Source organism: Microcaecilia unicolor, chromosome 3, assembly GCF_901765095.1.
Source record: "Microcaecilia unicolor chromosome 3, aMicUni1.1, whole genome shotgun sequence".
NCBI lineage: Eukaryota > Metazoa > Chordata > Amphibia > Gymnophiona > Siphonopidae > Microcaecilia > Microcaecilia unicolor.
In genome coordinates this window covers 74,797,668-74,820,355 of record NC_044033.1, presented here as the reverse complement: position 1 = coordinate 74,820,355, position 22,688 = coordinate 74,797,668, and the positions used below count along the sequence as shown (strand labels likewise).

At 45.7% G+C, this 22,688-nt stretch overlaps 1 protein-coding gene across 1 annotated transcript in view; it reads left to right on the top strand.

Moving 5' to 3' along the window:
- Window positions 1-22,688, top strand: part of FLVCR1 (feline leukemia virus subgroup C cellular receptor 1) — a 123,626-nt gene that overhangs the window by 30,828 nt on the left and 70,110 nt on the right. Inside the window, 2 exon segments of the mRNA XM_030196048.1 lie at window positions 8,219-8,380; window positions 22,512-22,579. Of these exon segments, the coding sequence (XP_030051908.1) occupies window positions 8,219-8,380; window positions 22,512-22,579 (230 nt within the window).

Here is a 22,688-nt window from a genome sequence, read left to right as displayed (position 1 = left end):
CCTGTAGTGGCGGTTGTCAGCTGGTGCCCTGGGTGGTGGCAGCACCATCTGAACGGTGAGTACCTGATTCTTGCAGGCTTTGGTCTAGCGATACAATTTATGCCATGGTGTGGTTGCATCCCTGTAGCGGCATTGACCAGCATTCTGATAGGCTGTTTCTTTGAAGCTTCTTGGTTTGCTGCAGGCAATATTCTTTTAGTCTGCCTCCTGGGGGCTTTCTAGGGGGCTGTATTGTGACATTTTGTGATCTGCTTTCTCCGAGGATAAGCAGGCTACTTGTTCTCACATGTGGGTCGGCGTCCGCGTCAGCCCAGGAATCGGCATTTTGCTTGCAAGATATAAAATGTTTTGCCAGAGTCTTCTGGCGCATGTGCAGTGCACACCAATCATGCGTGGCCAGGTTTCCTACCCTTCGTGTGAGCGCGTTCCCTCAGTTGTTTTTTCTCCGCGTTGAGTTGCAGTGTTTGCTTCACTGCTCCTCTCAGCAGGAGAGAGTCTTTGTTGTCTTCGATTTTTTTTCCTCCTTATTGTTTTCAAATATTAAAAAAAAAAAAAAAAGTAGAGAGTACCTTTACTTTTTGTTAGTTTTTCTCCCTTTTAAAGTTTCCTTTCTTTTTCGACGTGGCAGAGTTTTTTTCCCCCTTATTTTTGTGCCTCCTTCTTTTAATAGGCACAATCACGTCGTTTGATTTTGCCGAAGACGTTTTTCCTTCCATGTCATCGAAGACTCCCAGCGGCTTCAAACGTTGTACTTGGTGCAACTGGACCATCTCAAGTACCGATACCCCCGCCTGGTGTATCCAGTGCCTTGGGCCCGACCATAGCCCAGCCGCTTGTAGTCTGTGTCTTCATATGAAGAAACGGACCCAAGCATCTCGAGAAGCCCAACGAGCAGAGCTTTTTGGGGCTTGGTCCGGTCCTTCGACATCAGTACCGAGGTCGGCGGCATCGACGTTGAGGGAAGCATCGACGTCGGGAGCGAAGGTAATGGCTGCTGAAAGACCAATTTGCGTTTGGAGCAGTGAAGCATTGAGTGGCTCTGCACCTGCCTTAAGGCCTCCTGCTATGCAGGCCCCCCGGGACCAACCATCGTCGGACCCGGCCCTGAGGGGGCGTGAGGATTCCACGTCCTCATCGGTACCGAGGAGTCTCGATGACGGGCGTCAAGGGAAGGCGAAGAAGCACAGTCATCGTTCTCCTTTGACACACGGTGCCAGGCGTCCAGGAAATTGGCACCTGAGAAGCATCGGCGCTGAGAGGATCATTCCCCCTCCTATTCAGGAGGTGCCGCCGGCTCCTTTACCAACCCCGCAGCCTTGTCTGACATTGGCTCTCGACGAGCGCATCAAGGCCCTGCTTCCAGAGCTTCTGGAAGGATTGCTGTGTTAGTCTGCTTCAGTGTCAGGGGTTATACGCCTTCTGTAGTGGCATCTGACCCTTCGCCTGTGGTGAGGTCCCCGACCTCGGTGCCGTCTGCCGCCCAGGTTGACTCCCCTTCGACATCGGTGGAGGAAGCTTCACCAGAGTCCAGGCGGGTGTCGATTTCTCGGCACCGTTATTGAGGACATCACTCCTCGGCGTTGAAGGCAGGCTCAGTTTCAGACTGCTCTGAAGGATGTCTTGTCTGATACTGAAGATGAGCGTTCGTGGGAAGAAGAGGAAGATCCCAGGTACTTTTCTTCTGACGAGTCCTATGGGATTCCCTCTGAACCTTCCCCTCCACCAGAAAGGAGACTTTCTCTACCAGAGAGTCTATCCTTTACCTCCTTTGTCCGGGAAATGGCTGCAGCTATTCTATGGAGGTTGAGGATGAGCCCAGGACTGAGATGCTCGAGGTCCTGAATTATCCTTCTCCACCTAGAGAGGCTGCAATGGCTCCTTTGCATAATGTACTGAGGGATGTCCTTAGGCGAAACTGGTCTTTCCCTCTGTCTAATCCTGTGATCCCGAAAAAAGCTGAATCCCAATATCAGATCTACGGTGAACCTGGTTTGCTGAGGTCTCGGCTACCTCACAGTTCCATGGTGGTGGACTCCGCCCTCAAAAGAGACAAGAGCACTAGGGACTATGCCTGGCGTCTGCGCTCAGAGTGTTTACCAAATGCCTAGCTGTAGTTGCAGCATCTCTATGCAGATTGGGGGTGCATGTGTTTCGTTATCTCGGCGATTGGCTGGTGAAGAGCACCTCGAAAGAAGGTGCTGTGGCGTCCATGCGAATGACTATTCAGGAGCTACTGGGGTTCGTCATAAATTATCTCAAGTCCCATCTCACCCCAGTCCAAAATTTGGAATTCATTGGAACTCTGCTGAACACTGTCAGCTCGAGCTTATCTCCCTGAGGCAAGGGCGGACAACCTTCTGTCCCTGGTGTCCATGGTTTGAGCATCTCAGCAGGTCATGGCTCGGCGGATGTTGAGACTTCTGGGGCACATGGCCTCCACAGTTTGTGTAACACCCATGGCACATCTACATATGAGATCAGCTCAATGGACTCTAGCTTCCCAGTGGTTTCAAGCTGCGGAAGATCTAGAGGATGTAATCCAACTGTCCACCGACTTTCGGAATTCTCTTCAGTGGTGGATGATTCGATCCCATTTGACTTTGGGGCGACCATTCCAAGTTCCTCAGCCGTGAGAAGTGCTGATGACGGATGCATCTCTCCTGGGGTGGGAAGCTCATGTAGATGGGCTCCACACTCGGGGAGCCTGGTCCTTTCAGGAAAAAGATCTGCAGGTCAACCTCCTGGAATTAAGAGCAATCTGGAATGCTCTAAAGGCTTTCAGAGATCGGCTGTCCAACTGAGTAATCTTAATTCAGACAGACAATCAGGTTGCCATGTACTACACCAACAAGCAGGGGGGCACCAGATCTCTCCCTCTGTGTCAGGAAGCTGTCTAGATGTGGCTTTGGGCTCGCCGTCACGACATGTTTCGCCAAGCCACGTATCTGGCAGGCGTAAACAACAGTCTGGCCGACAGGTTGAGCAGGATAATGCAACCTCACGAGTTGTCACTGAACATGGGCATAGTCTGCAAGATCATCCGAGCGTTGGGCACCCCCTTGGTGGATCTTTTTGCCACTCAGATCAATCACAAGGTCCCTCAGTTCTGTTCCAGGCTTCAGGCCCACGACAGACTAGCATCAGATGCCTTTCTCCTACATTGGGGGACAGGCCTTCTGTATGCGTATCCTCCCATACCTCTAGTAGGGATGACTTTACTGAAACTCAAGCAAGACTTCGGAACAATGATCCTGATTGCACCCTTCTGGCCACATCAGGTTTGGTTCCCTCTTCTTCTGGAGTTGTCCTCTGAAGAACCGTGGAGATTGGTGTGTTTTCCATCCCTCATCTCTCAGAACGAGGGGTTTCTGCTGCGTCCCAACCGCCAGTCTCTGGCCTGGATGTTGAGAGCTTAGAATTTGCCTCCTTGGGTCTTTCAGAGGATGTCTTCCAAGTGTTGCTTGCTTCCAGAAAAGATTCCTCGAAGAGGTGTTACTCTTCCAAATGGAGGAAGTTTGCCATCTGGTGTGACAGCAAGGCCCTAGATCCTTGTTCTTGTCCTACACACACCCTGCTTGAATACCTTCTACACTTGTCAGAGTCTGGTCTCAAGACCAACTCCATAAGAGTTCACCTTAGTGCGATTAGTGCTTTTCATCGCCTTGTAGAGGGTAAGCCTATCTCTGGACAGCCGCTAGTAGTTCGATTCATGAGAGGTTTGCTTTTGTCAAACCTCCTCCAGTGTCATGGGATCTCAACGTCGTTCTCACTCAGCTGATGAAAGTTCCTTTTGAGCCACTGAATAACTGCCATCTGCAGTACTTTACCTGGAAGGTCATTTTCTTGGTGGCCGTTACTTCAGCTCGTAGGGTCAGTGAGCTTCAGGCCTTGGTAGTACATGCACCTTATATCAAATTTCAGCACAACAGTGTAGTCCTCCGCACGCACCCTAACTTCCTGCCAAAGGTAGTGTCTGAGTTCCATATGAACCAGTCAGTCGTCTTGCAACATTCTTTCCCCGTCCTCATACCCGCCCTGGCAAAAGCAGTTTGCATACCTTGGACTGCAAGAGAGCATTGGCGTTTTATGTGGAGCGTACAAAGCCCTTTAGACAGTCTGCGCAGTTGTTTGTTTCTTTCGATCCCAACAGGAGGGGAGTCGCCATCGGAAAACATACAATCTCAAATTGGCTAGCAGATTGCATTTCCTTCACTTAAGCCCAAACTGGGTTGACTCTAGAGGTCCATGTCACAGCTCACAATGTCAGAGCCATGGCTGCGTTAGTGGCTGACTTAAAGTCAGCCTCCATTGAAGAGATTTGCAAGGCTGCAATGTGGTCATCAGTCCACACATTCACATTTCACTACTGCCTTCAGCAGGATATCCGACACAACAGTCGGTTTGGGCAGTCAGTGCTGCAGAATCTGTTTGGAGTTTAGAATCCAACTCCACCCCCCTAGACCCATTTTTGTTCTGTTCCAGGCTGCACTCTCAGTTAGTTGTTCATGGTTTCAGGTCAATCTAAGTTATGTCCTCGCCGTTGCAAGGCCCAATTGACCAATGTTCTTTGTTTTGAGTGAGCCTGGTTGCTAGGGATACCCCACATGTGAGAACAAGCAGCCTGCTTTTCCTCGGAGAAAGCGAAGATGCTTACCTCTAGCAGGTATTCTCTGAGGACAGCAGGCTGATTTGTTCTCACAGTCTCACCCACCTCCCCTTTGGAATTTGTTTTTTTACTTCTTTTTATGCTTTTTGATTTAACTGAGGGAACGTGCTCGCGCAACAGGTTGGAAATTGGGCCGCACCTGCGTGGTGCACGCTGCATGTGCCCCAGAAGACTGGCAAAACTTTTGTATATATTTTGCTTGCAAAATGCTGATTTCTGGGCAGACGTCGACTCACATGTGAGAACAATCAGCTTGCTGTCCTCAGAGAATACCTGCTACAGGTAAGTATCTTTGCTTTATGGCAGCATTGCTATACATGGCATGGTGGCAGCATTCCTGCTGGCAGGGTTGCTGGCATCCTTGTTCACCCCTTAATAGTGGCATTCTTGTGGGCTATGCAGTGGCAGCATTGTTCTTGGTACATAGAAACCGTACCTGTTTCTGATATCTCCGTGCCTGGCTATCTCCAGAGTATTGGGTTGAGAGCCACTGTTCAGCTTGATCTCACAACTGTTGGCTGTTGAATAGTACCTACAGTTTCTCTGGTCTCGCACTATTCCAGCAGGGCATAAAGTAATACCTTTAGTGTATCCATTCTAGTGCTCATACTTCAGCACGGCAAGAGGAAGAGCTGCTCAGTTGCACATTGGGCTGCTTGTGCCTTCTCTGCCGCTTTAGTGCCCAGCAGCTCCTTCTTGTGCTGGAATGGTGTGTATGTATGAAGGGAATCTGGGGGAAAGTGTTCCTGGAAAAAAAACTGGATGGAGTGGTATATGCGACCAGGGGTGGGGGGGCTGCAGCAAGGTGGATGAAGTGGTCTGTGCCAAGGGAGGGGGAGGGCTGGTAGTTGGAGAAAAGTGGATGTGTGTGTGTGGGGGGGGGGGGGGGGGGGGCTGAAGGAAGCTGGATGGTGTCTTCTCATCCCACTCATCCCCCATAGCCAGCCTTCAGCATGCTGCTCCATCCCCATGGCACATTCACCCCATTACTCTGCCTCCAATCCCCCCTCTCACATGGCACATGATTTATCTCCTTTAGTCTGCACACTCATCTTTTCTCTGGGCCCCTTCTCATTTTTAGCCACAGCAGCGGCTCAGCTCTCACTCTCTTCCCCTCCCCTGCTGAGCTCCCCTGGCAAGGAGGAAGTGAACCGCGGCACAGCAGGTCACTTCCTCCTGTGCCAGCTTAAGACCCGACTGTTTATGTGAACCGCAGGATTGCATTTCAAATAAAGTCGAGTCTAAGCTGGCACAGGAAAAGGTAGTGACCCGCTGTGCCTTGGTTCACTTCCTCAACTTCTTGATGTATGAGCTTAGCGCTGGAAGGGAAGAGAGGGTGAGAGCTGAACCACTGCTACCTTTGCCTGCCCTGAATTCTGCTGCGGTGGGATGTAGGAGGCGAAGAGAACTGAGCTAGAGCTGCTTTGCTGCCTTATGGTGGTCAGGCAAAACCCAGGCGCGAGGCCTGATTTTTCAGTAACCATGGTGACGTGACGCCTGGAGTTTGTCATGCCTTGATATAGGGTATAGGGAGCTATCAGCCCAAGTGCTCTCTCTTCCTGTACAGCTGAGAACTAAAGAGGGAAGAATTTGTAATCTACATTTCTCTATTCATGTTAGAGGGAATGAGGGTTGCTGGAAGGCCGGAATTATTGGGTTGCTCAGAATTGAACTAGGTTAATTAACATTGCAAAAACATTAACAATTGCTACTTTCTGTGTGAGAAGTCCTGTTATTATACAAGTTTTGTGGTATTTGTTCACCATTTAAAAAAGAATGCTTAAAATAGATTGTAAGTCTTCCAGAGACAGAATAATACCTACTGTACCTGAATGTACACTGTTCTGATAACTTTCAGGCTTGCAGGCAGTATATAAGAAATTAAAATAAGTTAAAAAAATTTAATCAAAATCCATATACATTGGGAGTTTGCGGGACATAAGTTCGTAGACAGGTACTTTAAGTCTTTGTACCGCATTATTTGTATAAAGCAATTTGTATGCTAGTAACATTTAACCAAAAGGGATATATCTCCCTTCTAAATAGGGCTGCAAAGAGGCTTTCAAGAAATGACTGCAGCACTGCCTCTTCAGCACAAGGACACGCTAGGGACCATGCGCCGGAGGAGGAACCAGCACTTTTATACACTTTGCTTTCTGACAGTCCTCTAATGTAAGGACAACAAAACAGACTTGGTGTTCACCTCTTGTTTCTGTTCTTGAATTGTCTGATTTTTGTCTGGAAAGAGTTTTAATTGATCGTTGATTATAAGAGTACGAGGATGTCACCACTATGTTGGTTGAAGCAGGGGCAAGTTACTCCACAAAGTATGGTTTGGGTGGTGGTAGGTTTCTATTACTATGCAGGCCGGAGCAATGGCAGCTTTGCAGTATAATTAACGCTCCATTGCCTCAAGTACAAACTTAGATTGTAAGCCCTCCAGGGACAGGGAGATACATTCCTGTGTGCTAGGTAGCACGCCTTGAGCATCTACTGAAAAGGTGTGAGCTAAAATATACAGGCTCAAATTGTGTTTACTTTTCCCACCCTGCACTGTCTAGGATGGTGCTAGCTTTTGCCCACATAGTGCAGGAATTTAAAACCACAATAGGTTACCTACTTCTGTCTCTACCTATTACTATGTTATACTTAATTTCCTACTTTACATAACAAAATTCTGTGTTACCTATTACTATGTAAGCCGCATTGAGCCTGCTTTTAGTGGGAAAGTGTGGGATACAAATGTAATTAAATAAATAATAGGGCAGACTTTGGATCTCACATGTCATTTTGGAGACTTTTTCATGTGTTTTTGTTGAAGTAATGTTAAGCGTTCCAGGTTGTATACTAGACTTCTGGCGATCTGATATACTGTGTCCGGTACCCGGTCAAAAAGAACTGGTCAAAAGAAACCAGACAAAAAAGTTCCAAACCAAAAAAGCTCCCGACATAAAACCAGACAAAATAGACTCCTGACAAAAGGGCTTGTTGAAATAGATTTATTTTTCAATGGTATGAATTTCAAGGGTAAATTACTGAGAGAGTTCACGGCTTGTCACTTGAAAGTCCTGGCACCTGCCTACGGCTTGACTTCACTATCCACACTTGGTATCTAGTGAGAATCATAAATCTGCTTGAAAATATAATCCAGCTTGATAGTCTATTTTGTCTTGGGTTCCTTTTGTTGTGGGGTTTTTTTTGGGGGGGGGCGTTTTTTTTTTGTAATGGTCTGTTTTGTTTGTAGTCTGTTTTGTCGGGGTTTTTTTTGGTACGGTCTATTATAACGGGGTGCCACTGTGTCCACATCCTAATGCCATCTCAGAATGGCGCTGGTTGAAATACTTGTGAACCTGGTAGACAAATGTTTGTTTGAAATATAAAGTATGCTTCCTGTGTGAGGGTATAGGCTTAAGATAAGGTAACATCTGTATCTCATTTTAGTCCTTATACTCAGGAACTAGGACAGTTTTAGGAGTTCTGGTAATTTTAATATTTTTTTATAAAATTAAAATTTATTTGGGAAAGACAGATGTACTAATGTCAAAATTCCATTTTTTTTTCTTTTGCTTCTAGTTTTCAAGGAGAAACCAAAGCTTCCTCCCAGCCAAGCTCAAGCAGTTCTCCAAAGAGCTGCACGTCAGGATTATTCCTACAAACAATCCATGCTAAATTTATTCAAGAGCGTTCCTTTTGTGCTTCTGCTTATAAGTTATGGTGAGTGGTGTCTCGGTGACTTTTTTTTGTATACAGGTTATTTTGTAAAACATGTGAGATCTGTACTTTTGGTTAATGCTCTTATCATGTACACTCCTGTGCTCATAAACAAAACTAGTTCTTCATGTGATGGCAGTTTAAGAGCAGCATAGGTGCATAATGTTTTGCACACAACCCTATTAAATTGTTGGGGGCTTTTTGTGTGTGTGTGTGTGGGGGGGGGGGGTTGTCTTCCGCCATTATGCCCCCAGCTCTGAATATTGTATGTAGTCCCAGACACTGTCTTTTATCATGAACTGCAGTACCTAACTGAAATGTTTGCTTCATTCCAGTATAAGTGTATGCATTAAAAGTGTCACCACTGTGCAAAAGCATAAACACTCTCGCCAGCTTCTCCTCAAGCTATCCCACTGAACTCCACATCTATGAAAGCAAAAAAATATCTTGGAGGAGAAAGGGAAAAGGGTGTTAACATCATGTCACCAGCCCTGCCAATGAGGGTACAGCGTTTAAGCCTCCAGCTGGTTAAGAATGCAGTATTCTGAAAAGCTTTGAGAAACACTGCTTCCATTTATTTTAGAGATATGTATGTGTGTGTGTGTGTGTACACGTACACAGCGCGCACACACACGCGCCAGCATATGTTTAGCAAAAAGTCTGACTTTTTTGGATTAGTAAAAAATACAGAGCTTCTCCTGCAAAGTAAATAAAATTAAATTCAGTCACTGCACTTGTTCAAAATGTCCTCCCCAAGCACATAATCATGAAAACATGTACTCCACTATCTTATTGCAGTTTGATCACACACTGATCAAGTTCTTTTATGCAATGATGATCAGAGTTCATCAGTGTTTCTAATCTCTTGTTCATATTTTTCTGCATTGCCACTCAGACTTTATAGACCACCAGGTTTAAGTCTAGGCTGTTGGGTGGCTTGAGTGTCAATGAGATGAAGTCTGACATTTGTTATCAATAGCTGCACTATTTTCACAAACTCTGTGGGCTGGCACGTTCTTTTTGAAAGGTAACATAGCTTATGAATATCTAGAAGAAGGTCCTGCATCAGCAGCAAATTATTGGTAATATTTGCTATCTATTATTTACTCCCAACTTGAATGGATGCTCTGCTGAACATCGACACTCCAGCAGACATGACTGAACTGCTAAAGCTTAAATGGATACCGGCAAGTGACTGGCCAGAATGTGTTTCTTTGACACAGCGTGGCTGTTTGTTGGACAACCAGTGTTGCATTTTCATTCATGAAGATGATGAAATTGATGAGGCTTGGTGGAAAACATCTCAGGAGTATATTTTCTCACTGCAGCCTTGCTTGCTTGTTCTCCTTGGTTGATTCAGTTGCTTTGTGCTACTTGTAGTATTTCAAGCAAAGGTTCTGGTGAACAATTTGTTCACTGATGTCTGGGGAAATTCCAGGATCTTGTGCAATTTCATGCTGAGTTCTGCGAGTCTGTGGCTGGTCTTCCTGACTCAACACAAGGGCCAGATGCACTAAAGTTAACGAGCCAGCAACGTGGGTTTTAAACTCATTCTAGCCAGTTTAACGTGCAAGTAGTAAACCAGGACATGCACAAAAGGGCATTGTCCTGTCACAGTAGCAGCTAACGAAAACGGAATGCAGATGAGCAAATTAGTATTATAATGAGTAAAATTCGTATTGTAATGAGATGCACTACCGTTTTCCGATCCCCTTAACGTGGAAAACCTAACCTCGGGAGGTCTGCACCTCTCGTTGGGGCTGCTGTGAGGGAATCGGAAGGAAAAAAAATTCTTGCAGAGCTGAACAAACAACTCCAAAAACGGACGACAATCTGGGAAAAAAAATGTCCGGTGCTCGTCAGGGACGTCCTTCTAAAGTGCCTAACATGGACGTTCTTCACTAAAACAAAAAAGGACGTCCCTGACGAGCACTTGGACGTTTGTAGCTTTCTCCAAGGGAAGGGCTACATGCTTTAAACAGGGTGCATCTCCTCGAAGTTGCAGTCAGTTTAGAGAAGTCAGATTAATTGTGGCTCACTGCTTCCAGCTGCCACACGGAAGGTAGGGAGCAGCCAGGTGTGGAGGGAGGAGGGAGCGTGGCTTCTCCAGGAAGCTTTGCTGACACTCTGCACCTCTCGTTGGGGCTGCTGCCAGGGAATCGGAAGGAAAAAAACCCCCATCCGAGTGCTTGTCAGGGACGTCCAAGTGCCTAACACGAGCTAGACGTCTTCCTGCAGCTTTTGTGATGGGCGTCCTTCTTGGACGTATTTTTCTTACCTGCCTGAACTGACCACAATTCACTCAACAGCCCCTCCAAGGTTGTTTTCAGCTTGCGCCCCCCCCCCCCCCCCCCACACACACACAGGATCGGGGCGTGCAAGGACGTCCAAATCAAAGCTTTTTGGACATCCCTCCCTCCAGGTCTCTCAGCCAATCACAGCGCGTTTAGCTAAACACGCTGTGATTGGCTGAGAGGGACGTCCAAAAAGTTTTGATTTGGACGTCCTCGCACTTCTTGGTGGGGGGGGGGGGGGGCGCAAGCTGAAAACAACCTTGGAGAGGGGACTGTTGAGAGAATTGTGTTTGTGGTCAGTTCAGGCAGGTAACAAAAACAGGGACGTCCTTTTTTTTTTTTTTTTTTTTTTTTTTTTTTCCCCTCTGAGAGTCCTTCCTGATTGCCTGATGTAAGCCTGCCTTTAACATGCAAAGCAGTAAATAATGGAAGTGTTACACAAGCGAAGAGCAGCAACACTTAAATTAACTGGGGCTCTTTTCAGCACACTCTCTCTTCTGAGGTTTTAAGGCTACTGACAAGTTTCGTGCTCGTCAGGGACGTCCTGTTGTTTTTGTTGTTTTTTTGAGTGAAGGACGTCCTTGGCATGTGAAAGTCTGCAACGATTATGGGGATGACTTGTGGGTTTTTTTTTTTTTGAGTGGAGGACATCCATAAAGGACGTCCTTGGCATGCGCAGAGCAGCCAGCATAACACTTGGCTGTTAGCAGCGACCAGCTCATTTGCATGCGATTTCCTTGATGCATGCCCATTTCTTACCGATTCACTAAGGAATCGGTAAGGGAAGGGCTTTAACGTTTTTGTTGATGCATCTGCTCCAAGATCATGTTAATGCAATCAGTGTTTCCTTAGCGCAGGCAGCAGATGAATCCATCAACTGATGGGTTGTGTCCATCTACCAGCAGGTGGAGATAGAGATCACTGACTTCAGTGAGTGGTATTGGACTACCAGCCCCTCTGCTCATTAGTATATCTCTATCTCCAGGGGGTGATGGACATATTCTTACCAGCTCCTGGATTCAGCTCCGTGGGACTCCTTGGCTAGTTTGGCTGGCCAGTTGAGGGTTGGGGCATTTGGTTACTGTGCCATGAAAGGCTACAGAGGAAATTGGAGGGTCATGGGCTAGGAGGAAATGTCCTATTGTGGATTAAAAACTGATTGAAGGATAGGAAACATAGTGAGGTTAAATGGGCAGTATTCACAATGGAGAAGGGTAGTTAGTGTGGTTCCTCAGGGGTCTGTGCTTGGACCGCTGCTTTTTAATATATTTATAAATGATTTAGAGATGGGAGTAACTAGCGAGGTAATTAAATTTGCTGATGACACATAAGTTATTCAAAGTCGTTAACTCGCGACAAGATTGTGAAAAATTACAGAAGGACCTTACGAGACTGGGAGACTAGGCGGCTAAATGGCAGATGATGTTTAATGTGAGCAAGTGCAAGGTGATGCATGTGGGGAAAAAAGAACCTGAATTATAGCTACGTCATGCAAGGTTCCACGTTAGGAGTTACGGACCAAGAAAGGGATCTGGGTGTCGTCGTCGATAATACACTGAAACCTTCTGCTCAGTGTGCTGCTCTGGCTAGGAAAGCGAATAGAATGTTGGGTATTATTAGGAAAGGTACGGAAAACAGTGTGAGGATGTTATAATGCCATTGTATCGCTCCATGGTGAGACCGCACCTTGAGTATTGTGTTCAATTCTGGTCGCCGCATCTCAAGAAAGATATAGTAGAATTGGAAAAGGTGCAGCGAAGGTCGACTAAAATGATAGCGGGGATGGGACGACTTCCCTATGAAGAAAGATTAAAGAGGCTAGGGCTATTCAGCTTGGAGAAGAGACGGCTGAGGGGAGACGTAATAGAGGTATATAAAATAATGAGTGGAGTGGAACACGTGGATGTGAAGCGTCTGTTCACGCTTTCCAAAAATACTAGGACTTGGGGGCATGCGATGAAACAGTGTAGTAAATTTAAAACAAATCTGAGAAAATTTTTCTTCACCCAACGCGTAATTAAACTCTGGAATTCGTTGCCAGAGAACGTGGTGAAGGCGGTTAGCTTGGCAGAGTTTAAAAAGGGGTTAGACGGTTTCCTAAAGGACAAGTCCATAAACCACCACTAAATGGACTTGGGAAAAATCCACAATTCCAGGAATAACATGTATAGAATGTTTGTACGTTTGGGAAGCTTGCCAGGTGCCCTTGGCCTGGATTGGCCGCTGTCGTGGACAGGATACTGGGCTCGATGGACCCTTGGTCTTTTCCCAGTGTGGCACTACTTATGTACTTATGCATACTTCCTTGAAAGTCCCTGCCTCACCCTGTGTTCCCTGTAGCCTCCCTGCCTGATAGCGCTCTCCTTCCTCACCAGTTTAAAAAAAAAATAATAAAGAGGAGTACAGCTTCAGGGATTTCTTCCAGCGCTGCCTGTTTAAAAAAAAAAAAAGGATTGAAGAGAAAACAAACTGCAGGCAAGACAGCCAGTTTCTGCTGTTGCTACTGGCAGCAACATTTCTGCCTCGCTGTTGCCGGGAGTTTGGTTTACCTCCGTATTGGTTCGGGGTGAGTACTTTTTTGTGTGGGCCGGCGGGGAGAGCATCCGATGATGGCCACGGAATTGGTCAAGCATTGCTCCTGCTGCGGAAAGAAGAGATCCGCAGCGGGAGTGTGTGTTGCCGGCTGCGCGAAAATTGTGCCTGCTGAGTCGGTTCAGAGCGGGGAATCCTTAGTTTCCCGTGCTTCGGGTGTTCCCTCAGGCACCATTTTGTCTCCCCTGGAGTTGGCTCCCGCCAGTCAGCTGATGGCGGTTTCGGAGCCAGTTACCACGGGGGATTCAGATTGTCTCTTTTCTGCGTCGGTCCGCCTTGCAGGGGATTCTGTTTTGACTCCTGGGGATTCAGAAACTCCGTTTTCCCCAGAATTTATTTTGTTGTTACACCAAGCTTATCTTTTAAAGAGATCAACTGGTCAGCTGGGTTCACAGAGCTTTTCACAGCCTGTGACTTCTGCTTGGTCTGCAGGGGAGCAGTTTTTTCCTTCTGCTCCTGAGGTGCCTAAGAGAAGGAGAATTTCCTCTCTGAGACTGCTTCTGTGTGTCAGGGGTTTCCTTTACCCTCTTTGGCTGGCCTTTCAGGAGATTCTCTTCGCCCTTCTGGGGCTGATGATTTGGAGAATGGGGACGTCGGGCAGGAACAGTCTGATGACCCTTCTGCGGAGAGAGTTTTTCATAAGGAAGAGCTGTCTTCCTTGATTTCATTCTAACGCTTTGGCAACCTTGGACATTTCAGATCCAGAGCCCCAAGTTGCCTCTGTCAATCTGAAGATGACCAGTACTAGAAAGCCTAAGGCTTTCCCTGTGCATGAAGCCATTCAAGAATTGGTCTCGGCTCAATGATCTGATCCGGAGGGGTTTTTTAAAGTTGCCAAGGCCTTGGCGCGTCTTTATCCTGTGGTGGCAGATCAAGCAGACAAGTATTGTCTACCTTCTGTGGATGCTTTGGTAATGGCGGTTACCAAAAAGACTACTCTCCCGGTGCAAGGTGGAGTAGCGCTCAAAGATATGCAAGATCGTCGCCTTGAAGCCTCACTGAAGCGTGCATTTGAGGTTTCTTCCTTGGCATTGCAGGTGTCTGTTTGTAGCTCGTATTCGGCTAGAGCATATCTTAGTTGGCTTCATCAGGCACAGGAGCAGGATCAGGATGATGGTCTCTGTTTGGAATCTGGGTCTGGTTCGCTGGGATCGGGCTTAGCTTACTTAGCTGACTCCCTTTATGGCTTAGTTCGTGCTTCGGCTAAGCTTATAGCCCCCTCGGTTTCTTCTCGTTGGTTGTTGTGGTTGCCCCATTGGGCGGCAGATTTGGCCTCTAAGCAGAGACTCACTCGGCTTCCTTTCCGAGGCAGACTTCTTTTTGGGGAAGACTTAGAAAGGATTGTCAAGGATTTAGGTGACTCCAAAGGTCAGCATCTGCCAGAAGACAGGAATCGTCAGCCACAGAGGGCTTTCTTTTCTTGGCCTCGTTTCAGAGAGGCGCGGCGTTATTGCTCAGGCCATGCTGCACCTAATTTGAGTGCAACCGGTTTCAGCAGCGGGCTTCCTTTCGGAATGGATAAGCGTTTTGCAGCCTCTGGCTCTCGTCCTGGGCCGTCAGGACACTCTCCAGTTCCGAAATCGGTGGTCGATTGACCTCCTTTTACGAAGAGTGGGCCAACGTTACTTCAGACCAATGGGTGCTGAACATTATCAGAGAAGGTTACAAGCTAGAGTTTTTTTGGCCCGTAGGCAACGCCTTTTTAGAGTCCCATTGTGGCTCTGCTGCCAAGAGGTTGATTGTCGAGGCTACTGTGTGGTCCCTCGTGGAACTAGGGGTGGGTGGTACCTGTGCTACCTCCCGAAATTTGAAAGGGCCGCTATTCCATTTACTTTGTGGTTCCTCGAAAAGGAGGTTCCTTTCGGCCCATTTTAGATCTCCGCAGGAAAAATCAGTTTCTGAGGGTTTGGCATTTTCGCATGGAAACATTGTGTTCCGTCGTGGCTGCTGTTCAGCCAGGAGAGTTCCTCATTGCTCTAGATCTCAAGGAGGCTTATCTTCATATTCCCATTTGGCAGTCACATCAGCGTTTTCTACGTTTCGCCGTTCTGGGGCGTCACTTCCAATTTCTGGTGCTTCCATTTGGTCTCGCTACGCCTCCTCGTACGTTCTCAAAGGTTATGGTGGTGGTGGCCGCTTTTCTGCGGAGGGAAGGAATCAGGGTGCATCCTTATCTCGACGACTGGTTGATTCGGGCGGACTTGGCTCTGGAGAGCCGTCGGGCGACCGACCAAGTCATGTGTCTGTTGCAGTCGCTGGGTTGGGTGGTCAATTGCCCCAAGAGTCATCTGGTTCCGTCTCAGCAGTTAGATTACCTGGGAGTTCGCTTCGACACTGCGAGGGGACGAGTTTTCCTTCCAGAGGAGCAGTTGCTCAAGCTTCAAGCTCAGATTTCCCATCCTCGTCTGGTACCCAGTCCTCAAGCTTGGGAATATGTGCAAGTCCTAGGTTCCGTGGCAGCGACCTTGGAAGTGGTTCCTTGGGCCAGAGTTCAAATGAGGCCTCTTCAGTTGCCGCTTCTAGGCAGATGGTCTCCGATCTCTCAGAATTATCAACACAGACTTCCGTGGATTGCCAAAGCAAAGCGCAGTCTGTCTTGGTGGCTTCATGATCTCCACGTGCGGAGAGGAATTTCTCTTGAGATTCCACAGTGGCTAGTCATTGTTACAGACGCCAGTCTTTTAGGTTGGGGAGCTCTTTGTCTGCAGCGGTGTTCCCAAGGGACTTGGTCAGCGACCGAAGCCAGTTGGCCGATCAATCGTCTCGAACTCAGAGTGGTGTTCAATGCTCTAATTCAGTTTCAGTCTCTGTTGGAGAGTAAAGAAGTGCGTATCTTTTCGGACAGCACGATGGCAGTGGCTTATATCAGTCGTCAGGGCGGCACTCGGAGTTCAGCCCTGGCAACGGAAGCTAGTCGTATTCTTCGTTGGGCGGAACTTCATATAGATTCCCTGTCGGCGGCGTTCATTGCATGGATCAACAATGTGCAAGCGGACTTTCTCAGTCGCCACACTTTAGATCCGGCCGAGTGGGAGTTGTTATTGGAGGTGTTTCAATTGATCTGTTGAAAGTGGGGAAGTCCGGCGATGGACCTCCATGGTGAACCAGAGCAGTTTTTCAGCAGAAGAAAGGAGCCAAAGTCAGCAGGTCTGGACGCTCTTTTTCAGCCGTGGCCGGTAAATGTCCTTGTTTGTGTTCCCTCCTTGGCCCTTGATAGGGCGGGTTCTTAAGATTGCTCGGTGTCCGGGTTGGGTCATTCTGGTGGCTCTGGATTGGCCTCAGCGGCCCTGGTATGTGGATCTGGTGCGTCTTCTAGTGGAGTCCCCGTTTCGGCTGCCGGTCCGGGTCGATCTTCATCAGGGCCCAGTAAACATGGAAGATCCCTCCCACTTTGGTCTTACGGCCTGGCTATTGAGAGTTGAGGAAGAAAGGCTTTTCAGATGTAGTCATAGCTACTCTTTTGCAGGCTCGTAAACGATCTACTTTGACAGCGTACGCCCTTGTGTGGCATACGTTTGTGGCCTGGTGTGAGACGCGCGCGTGGTCTCCATTTTGGGTTTCCGTTGCTCAGCTGTTGGCCTTTTTGCAGGATGGTTTACAAAAAGGTTTGGCCTATAACTCCTTTCGGGTTCAAGTTGCAGCCTTAGCGTGTTTTCGGGGGAGAGTGTCCGGGTCCCCTTTGGCGGCGCATCCTAATGTAGTCCGATTTTTGCAGGGGGCTTTTTATCTTCGTCGTCCGTTGTGGTGTCCTTGCCCGTACTGGAGTCTTAATCTGGTCCTTTAAAGCGTTGCAGACTTCTCCTTTTGAGCCTTTGCATCAAGCTTCAGAAAAAGATATCACCCTCAAGACCGTATTTTTGGTGGTTATTGCTTCTGCACGTCGAATCTCTGAGATTCAGGCTCTTTCTTGTCGGGATCCTTTTTTGCAATTCTCGGAAGCGGGAGTGACGTTGCGCACTGTTCTTTCCTTTCTACCGAAGGTTATTTCTACTTTTCATCTTAATCAGCCGCTGTTTCTGCCTTCGTTTCGGAAAGAGGATTTTCCTGAGAAGTTTCGAAGTCTTCATCTTTTGGATGTACGCCGTGTCCTCTTCCGCTATTTGGAGATGTCTGACTTTTATTTGTTCTTTTTTTCAGGTCCTTGTCGTGGTCAGACTATTGCTAGGTGGCTTAAAGAGACTATTTCTTCTGCGTATTTGTTGTCCGGTTGGGTAGCGCCGGAGCTTTTGCGTGCTTATTCCTCTAGGTTGCAATCTACCTCGTGGGCGGAGTCTTCAGTTTTGACCTTGCAAGAGATTTGTAGGGCGGCTACTTGGGCTTCAGTACATTCTTTTTCTAAGCATTATAGAGTGGCCGTGGCAGCCAGATCTGATGCTTCCTTTGGTGCGGCGGTCTTGGCTAGAGGGGCGACGGGAGCCCCCCCTATTTAGAGACTGCTTTGGTACATCCCACCAGTTGATGGATTCATCTGCTGCCTGCACTAAAGAAGATAAAATTGTTATCTGATAATTTTCTTTCTTTCCTTTAGCTGCAGCAAATGAAGCCAGCATCCCTCCCTAGCTTACCGTCGCATGTTGGGTGCTTATCTTTCTATCAGTTGTTTTTCTGGCTGTCTTGTTTCTTGCAGTTTGATTCAAGAAGTTTAATGTTTGGACAGAGTTGCATTTTCAATTTTTAGTAGTATTGTTTTCTTGAAATGTTCTGTCTGGTGAGGAAGGTTTCTTTTCCTATGCATGGGGAGTTGCTTTGGCTTTGAGATGAAATATACTAATGAACAGAGGGGCTGGTAGTCCAATACCACTCACTGAAGTCAGTGATCTCTATCTCCACCTGCTGGTAGATGAACACAACCCACCAGTTGATGGATTCATCTGCTGCAGCTAAAGGAAAGAAAATCATCAGGTAAGAACACAATTTTACCTTACAACTGTGCGAGTGGTGCATGGCTGGCAACTGCTCTTCTGATGTTTTGTTGTACTAGTATCTTCAATCTTTTTCAAAAGGTTATTTAATCCACGCAGTGGCCAATTCTTTATCAGAAATTCAGCAATAAGTTCTGTGCTGTGAGGTTGCAAAAAAAAACAAAAAAAAAACTTGAACTTTCTTCTTTAGTAAACACCATTTTCAAAGTGTAAACAATGACATCACATTGATGTCACTTTTGCATGGTAGAAAAAGTAAACAGTGAGTTCTGGAGGTCAGTTATACAAAGTAGTGTTGAATGTTTCTTGTGGTACAAATTACCCAAATTTGGTTTAGTGATGGTGTTAAACAACAAATTTAGATGCCTAAAGCTAGGGATTCCCTCCCCCCCTCAGCCAATTATTACTGTGTGTGTGTGTGTGTGTGTGTGTGTGTGTGTGTGTGTGTGTTTGTTGCATATGCATGTATGCACATACCCTCTCTGCAACTAATAAAGATTCCTTACAAGAGGCTTAGCACCCTCTTGCCTTCCACTCCAAGTCGTAGCCTTGCAGCCATAATTTGCAATCTGTATCTTCCTCATATTTACAGGAAGACCCATGTATAAAACACTACAGTAATCCAATGAACTAGCAACCAACATGTGAAGCACAATCCTCAGCTTCTAAATATTTGTCTGAAATCTATACTCAACTTCAAGGTTACCTGCTGTAAAACCGTTAAAGTATATTTTTGCCCAATCCCTTCGTCCTCTAAAGTAAAAGATTTAACTCTGTCAATCTGTGGGACACTCACTTTTAAAGAATTAACGTGACAAAATGGAGAAAGTAAATTCTGTAAGTATCTTTCAGCAAATTGACTTGCATATCTTGGTGTTTTTGCTCTCTTCCCTTTGTAGGGTCCATCTTCTGGCCACAGACACTATACTATTTGTTAAAGTACAGTATGATTCTGATTATCCAGACAATCCTCAACAGAGGGATGGTCCGGATAATCGTAAATCCAGATGATTGGACATACATAGAGCACACAATAGAACTTTATTGAACACAAATTTTTATTTTCAACTGTTAGTGATGAAAAAACCAAACCATAGTACACCACTGCATTTGTTTTAAAAAGCATTTGTTGTACATACTGCACTGTATTTCTAATTGTGAAAACCCACAACATATGATAACCCACTACTATCGGACCAACTCTATTTCTATTTAAAGGAAGTGATTCTTAATTGCTTCAGTGCTGATTTTTGTTTCTCTGCTGCAAGATCACAGTCTTTGCAGACCAAGGAGCATGGTTGTACGGCTTTCTTCCAGCTTTTCAAGCCAAGCCATTGCTGTGTTTAAACATTCAAAGGCTTCTGCATGTGTTGGTCCCACATCTGCATTGTGTTCTTTGTCCTGTACTGATCCACGATTTCATCATCTGTTATGATCTGTTACCCTGGATCATTAGCATTGCTGCATATCCATTTGTTGTCATTCTCAACATCACAATCGATGCAGCCAGGAACCTGTAGAAGATCCTTGTCCTTAAAAACATTGCCATCATCTTCTTTTGTGTGTCTTTCTGATTTGTTTAGAATGTTCCATGCATTTTTCAGGGTTTAGAATTTAACCTATTTCCAAGCGTCAGCAACCATATAGGAACAATCATTTATGGTCAATTCTCTTGTGAGATGTATCATGCCACATGCATTTTCAGTATCAGCCAGAATAAGTTTGTGTAGCAGTTGTTTCCTGTAATTCCTTTATCCATTGGCTGCATTACAGATGTCACATTTGTGGCAATAAAAACACTTTGAATCTACCTTCCTCTCACTCTAGGCTTTCTGCTGTAGAATGTGATGGTGAGTTGTCCAATAATGAAATGATGATTTCATCTTTTCCCGTTCAAACCTGAAATCTTTTCACCTCCAGTATGAAGCAAGTATATCGTACCAGTTGAGGAAAACTTGCAACTCATTCAGGCCTTTTGGCTTTTGTATAACAGTGGTAGATTAGGTATGTTTTTGAATGCATGTGGATTTTTAGATTTTGCCAATCAGCAATAACTCCAACTTAGGACTACTGGTTACATTTCCCTCAACCAACAGTGTGACACATTCTTTGGATGACTTGAAACTAGGAGCAGATTGCTCCTTGCGACTTACCACTGATTTACCGGGAACCAGTTTCCAATTCAGACCCGTTTTGTTTGTGTTACAAACACAGTCGAGGTCATAGTTCTTTATAATGTCATTAAATTGTACAAGAAAGTTGTTTACTGCTAGTAAATTTGCTGAAAGTTTTTCCCCATGGATTTCTGTCTGCCTGATTCTGTGGCGGAGGTTGAAGTTTTGAAGCCATCCAGTGCTGGCTTTGAAATCAGAATCCCCCTGCAGTTGATGATTGAAAATCATTGCCTTTTCAGCTAATAGCAGCCCAGAAATTGGATGGCTGAATGATATTTTTTGCAGAAAGCAAAGATATAGAGCTTTACCTGGTCAATAGGTGACCTTTTCATGGTTTATCTGGAACAACTCTTCTTTTTTGAGAACTGAGACATAGTTTACAGTAGCATCAGTTTACAATACATTCTACTCACCCCCTTACCAAAAGACACTAAGAAGAAAACAAATGATCTCACCAATTACCGCCCTGTAGCATCTATCCCACTAGCAGTCAAGCTGCTGGAAAGTATGGTAACCAAACAATTGACCGATTACATACACAAATTCTCAATACTACACGAATCACAATCAGGATTCCGCCCCCGCCACAGCACCAAAACAGTGCTAACCACCCTCCTGGCCAAATTCAAACAGGAAATAGCAGCAGGCAACTTCAAAAAAGGCCCAGCATAGTCAACACAACAGAACTGGCTATCTCTTCTCAAAACCATTCTTGGTTCTTTTTTTATGTAAGGTTCAAACCTTTCCAGATTTCATAACACACAGCATGAGCTCGCTTCTGCATCCCAATCTTAAGTCACTAGCCTTGTTGGCATGGAAATTAAATGGTGTTAGTCCCTCCTTGAGTTTATCACTAGCTTGCCACCAGATATGCATATGTCTTGAAACAAATAAATGGTTTTCAGTTTGGCATTTTCACTATCAATCAAGCCCCTGTTCAGTGTCCCGTGAATGCCATACTGCAGTTCCTATGTGATCTTTTCCACCTAGGACTTCAAATGTCCTCCATCAGAATGCATTGCAGTACACTCGTAGATCCTCAAACAAATGTTCCCAACTTCCAGTGTCCAGTTGTCTCCAATTCATCAAGGGGGTTCATGTCACACCAGCACAGAAGCTTCCTGTCCGTTTCACCCTTAATATCTGTCATGAAACTGCCATTTCTGCCTATGGAACCATAATCCCTCATTTTGAAAAACACCTTTTCTAGTGGTTAATTCAGCTAGTAAATTATTAACCTTGAAGCCTTAGTCACATATGAACCTAACACTCAATTTCATAATGTAGTGCCTTGTATTCATTTTAAATCTCTACCAAAGAGGGTCTTGCCTTTAGTATGAATGAAGAAATGGTGCTGCCTACAGTTTTATTTTAAACCATACAAGCATCCAGCAAGAAGTTCCTCTATGCTCTGGACTGTAAATAGGCTGCTGCTTCTTGCTTTCTTTAAAGAACAGGGTCTGTCAGTCTAAGTACCCGTTCATCTCCCTGAATCCCAACGGACTTGGTGTTGTGACTTATGTGAATCCTACCCAGTTAGCATTCTGTATTCAATTCTGTTAACAAGTAGATTGGTATCCCTTTAATACATAGACCTTATGAAATACAGCCACTGTGACTACTGCAGCGCTCTTGAAGTTGACCTTGCTAGGCATTATATGTAAAGTAGCTACTTGGTTCTTGCTTGTATACTTCTTGCTACTGCTTTTACTACTGCTTGGATGAATCCACCCATTACTTTTTGTCAGGTAGTAAGTACTAAACAATCTTTGTGATCTGCTACTTATGTTTTCAGTTCAGGTACCCACTTGTGTGCCAATTATATCCTACTTGTCAATGGGAAAAAAAAGTTGTTTAACAGGTGTTCTCCCAATGCAGTGTGGTAGTGATATTCATTCATGTGCCTAATCATAAACAGGATGACACCTGTTAGAGGTAAGCAGTTCTGCTTTCCCAAACTTGCTTGAAAGCTAGTTTGTATAATAGTATCTTTATTATCAGATTTATAGAGTGGATTGAATAGTTCTTCTATATTGCTGGTGAACTTACTGTGGGCTATGATTGGCAGGATAGTTGATGGTGAATAATTGGGATTAAAGAGCCAAACGTTACAGGGCATTTATGTCAGAAAATCGTTTTCTTTTTCTTCCAGGTATCATGACTGGGTCATTTTATTCCGTATCAACACTGTTAAATCAGATGATAACCTTCCACTATGAGGTTTGCTTTTTCTTGAATATTTCTTATCATGTTTTTGGTAAATTTTTAATTCAAATGAGATTCACCATAGTGAAAGCTGGAATTTTTAATTTCATTTGGGTGTTAAGGC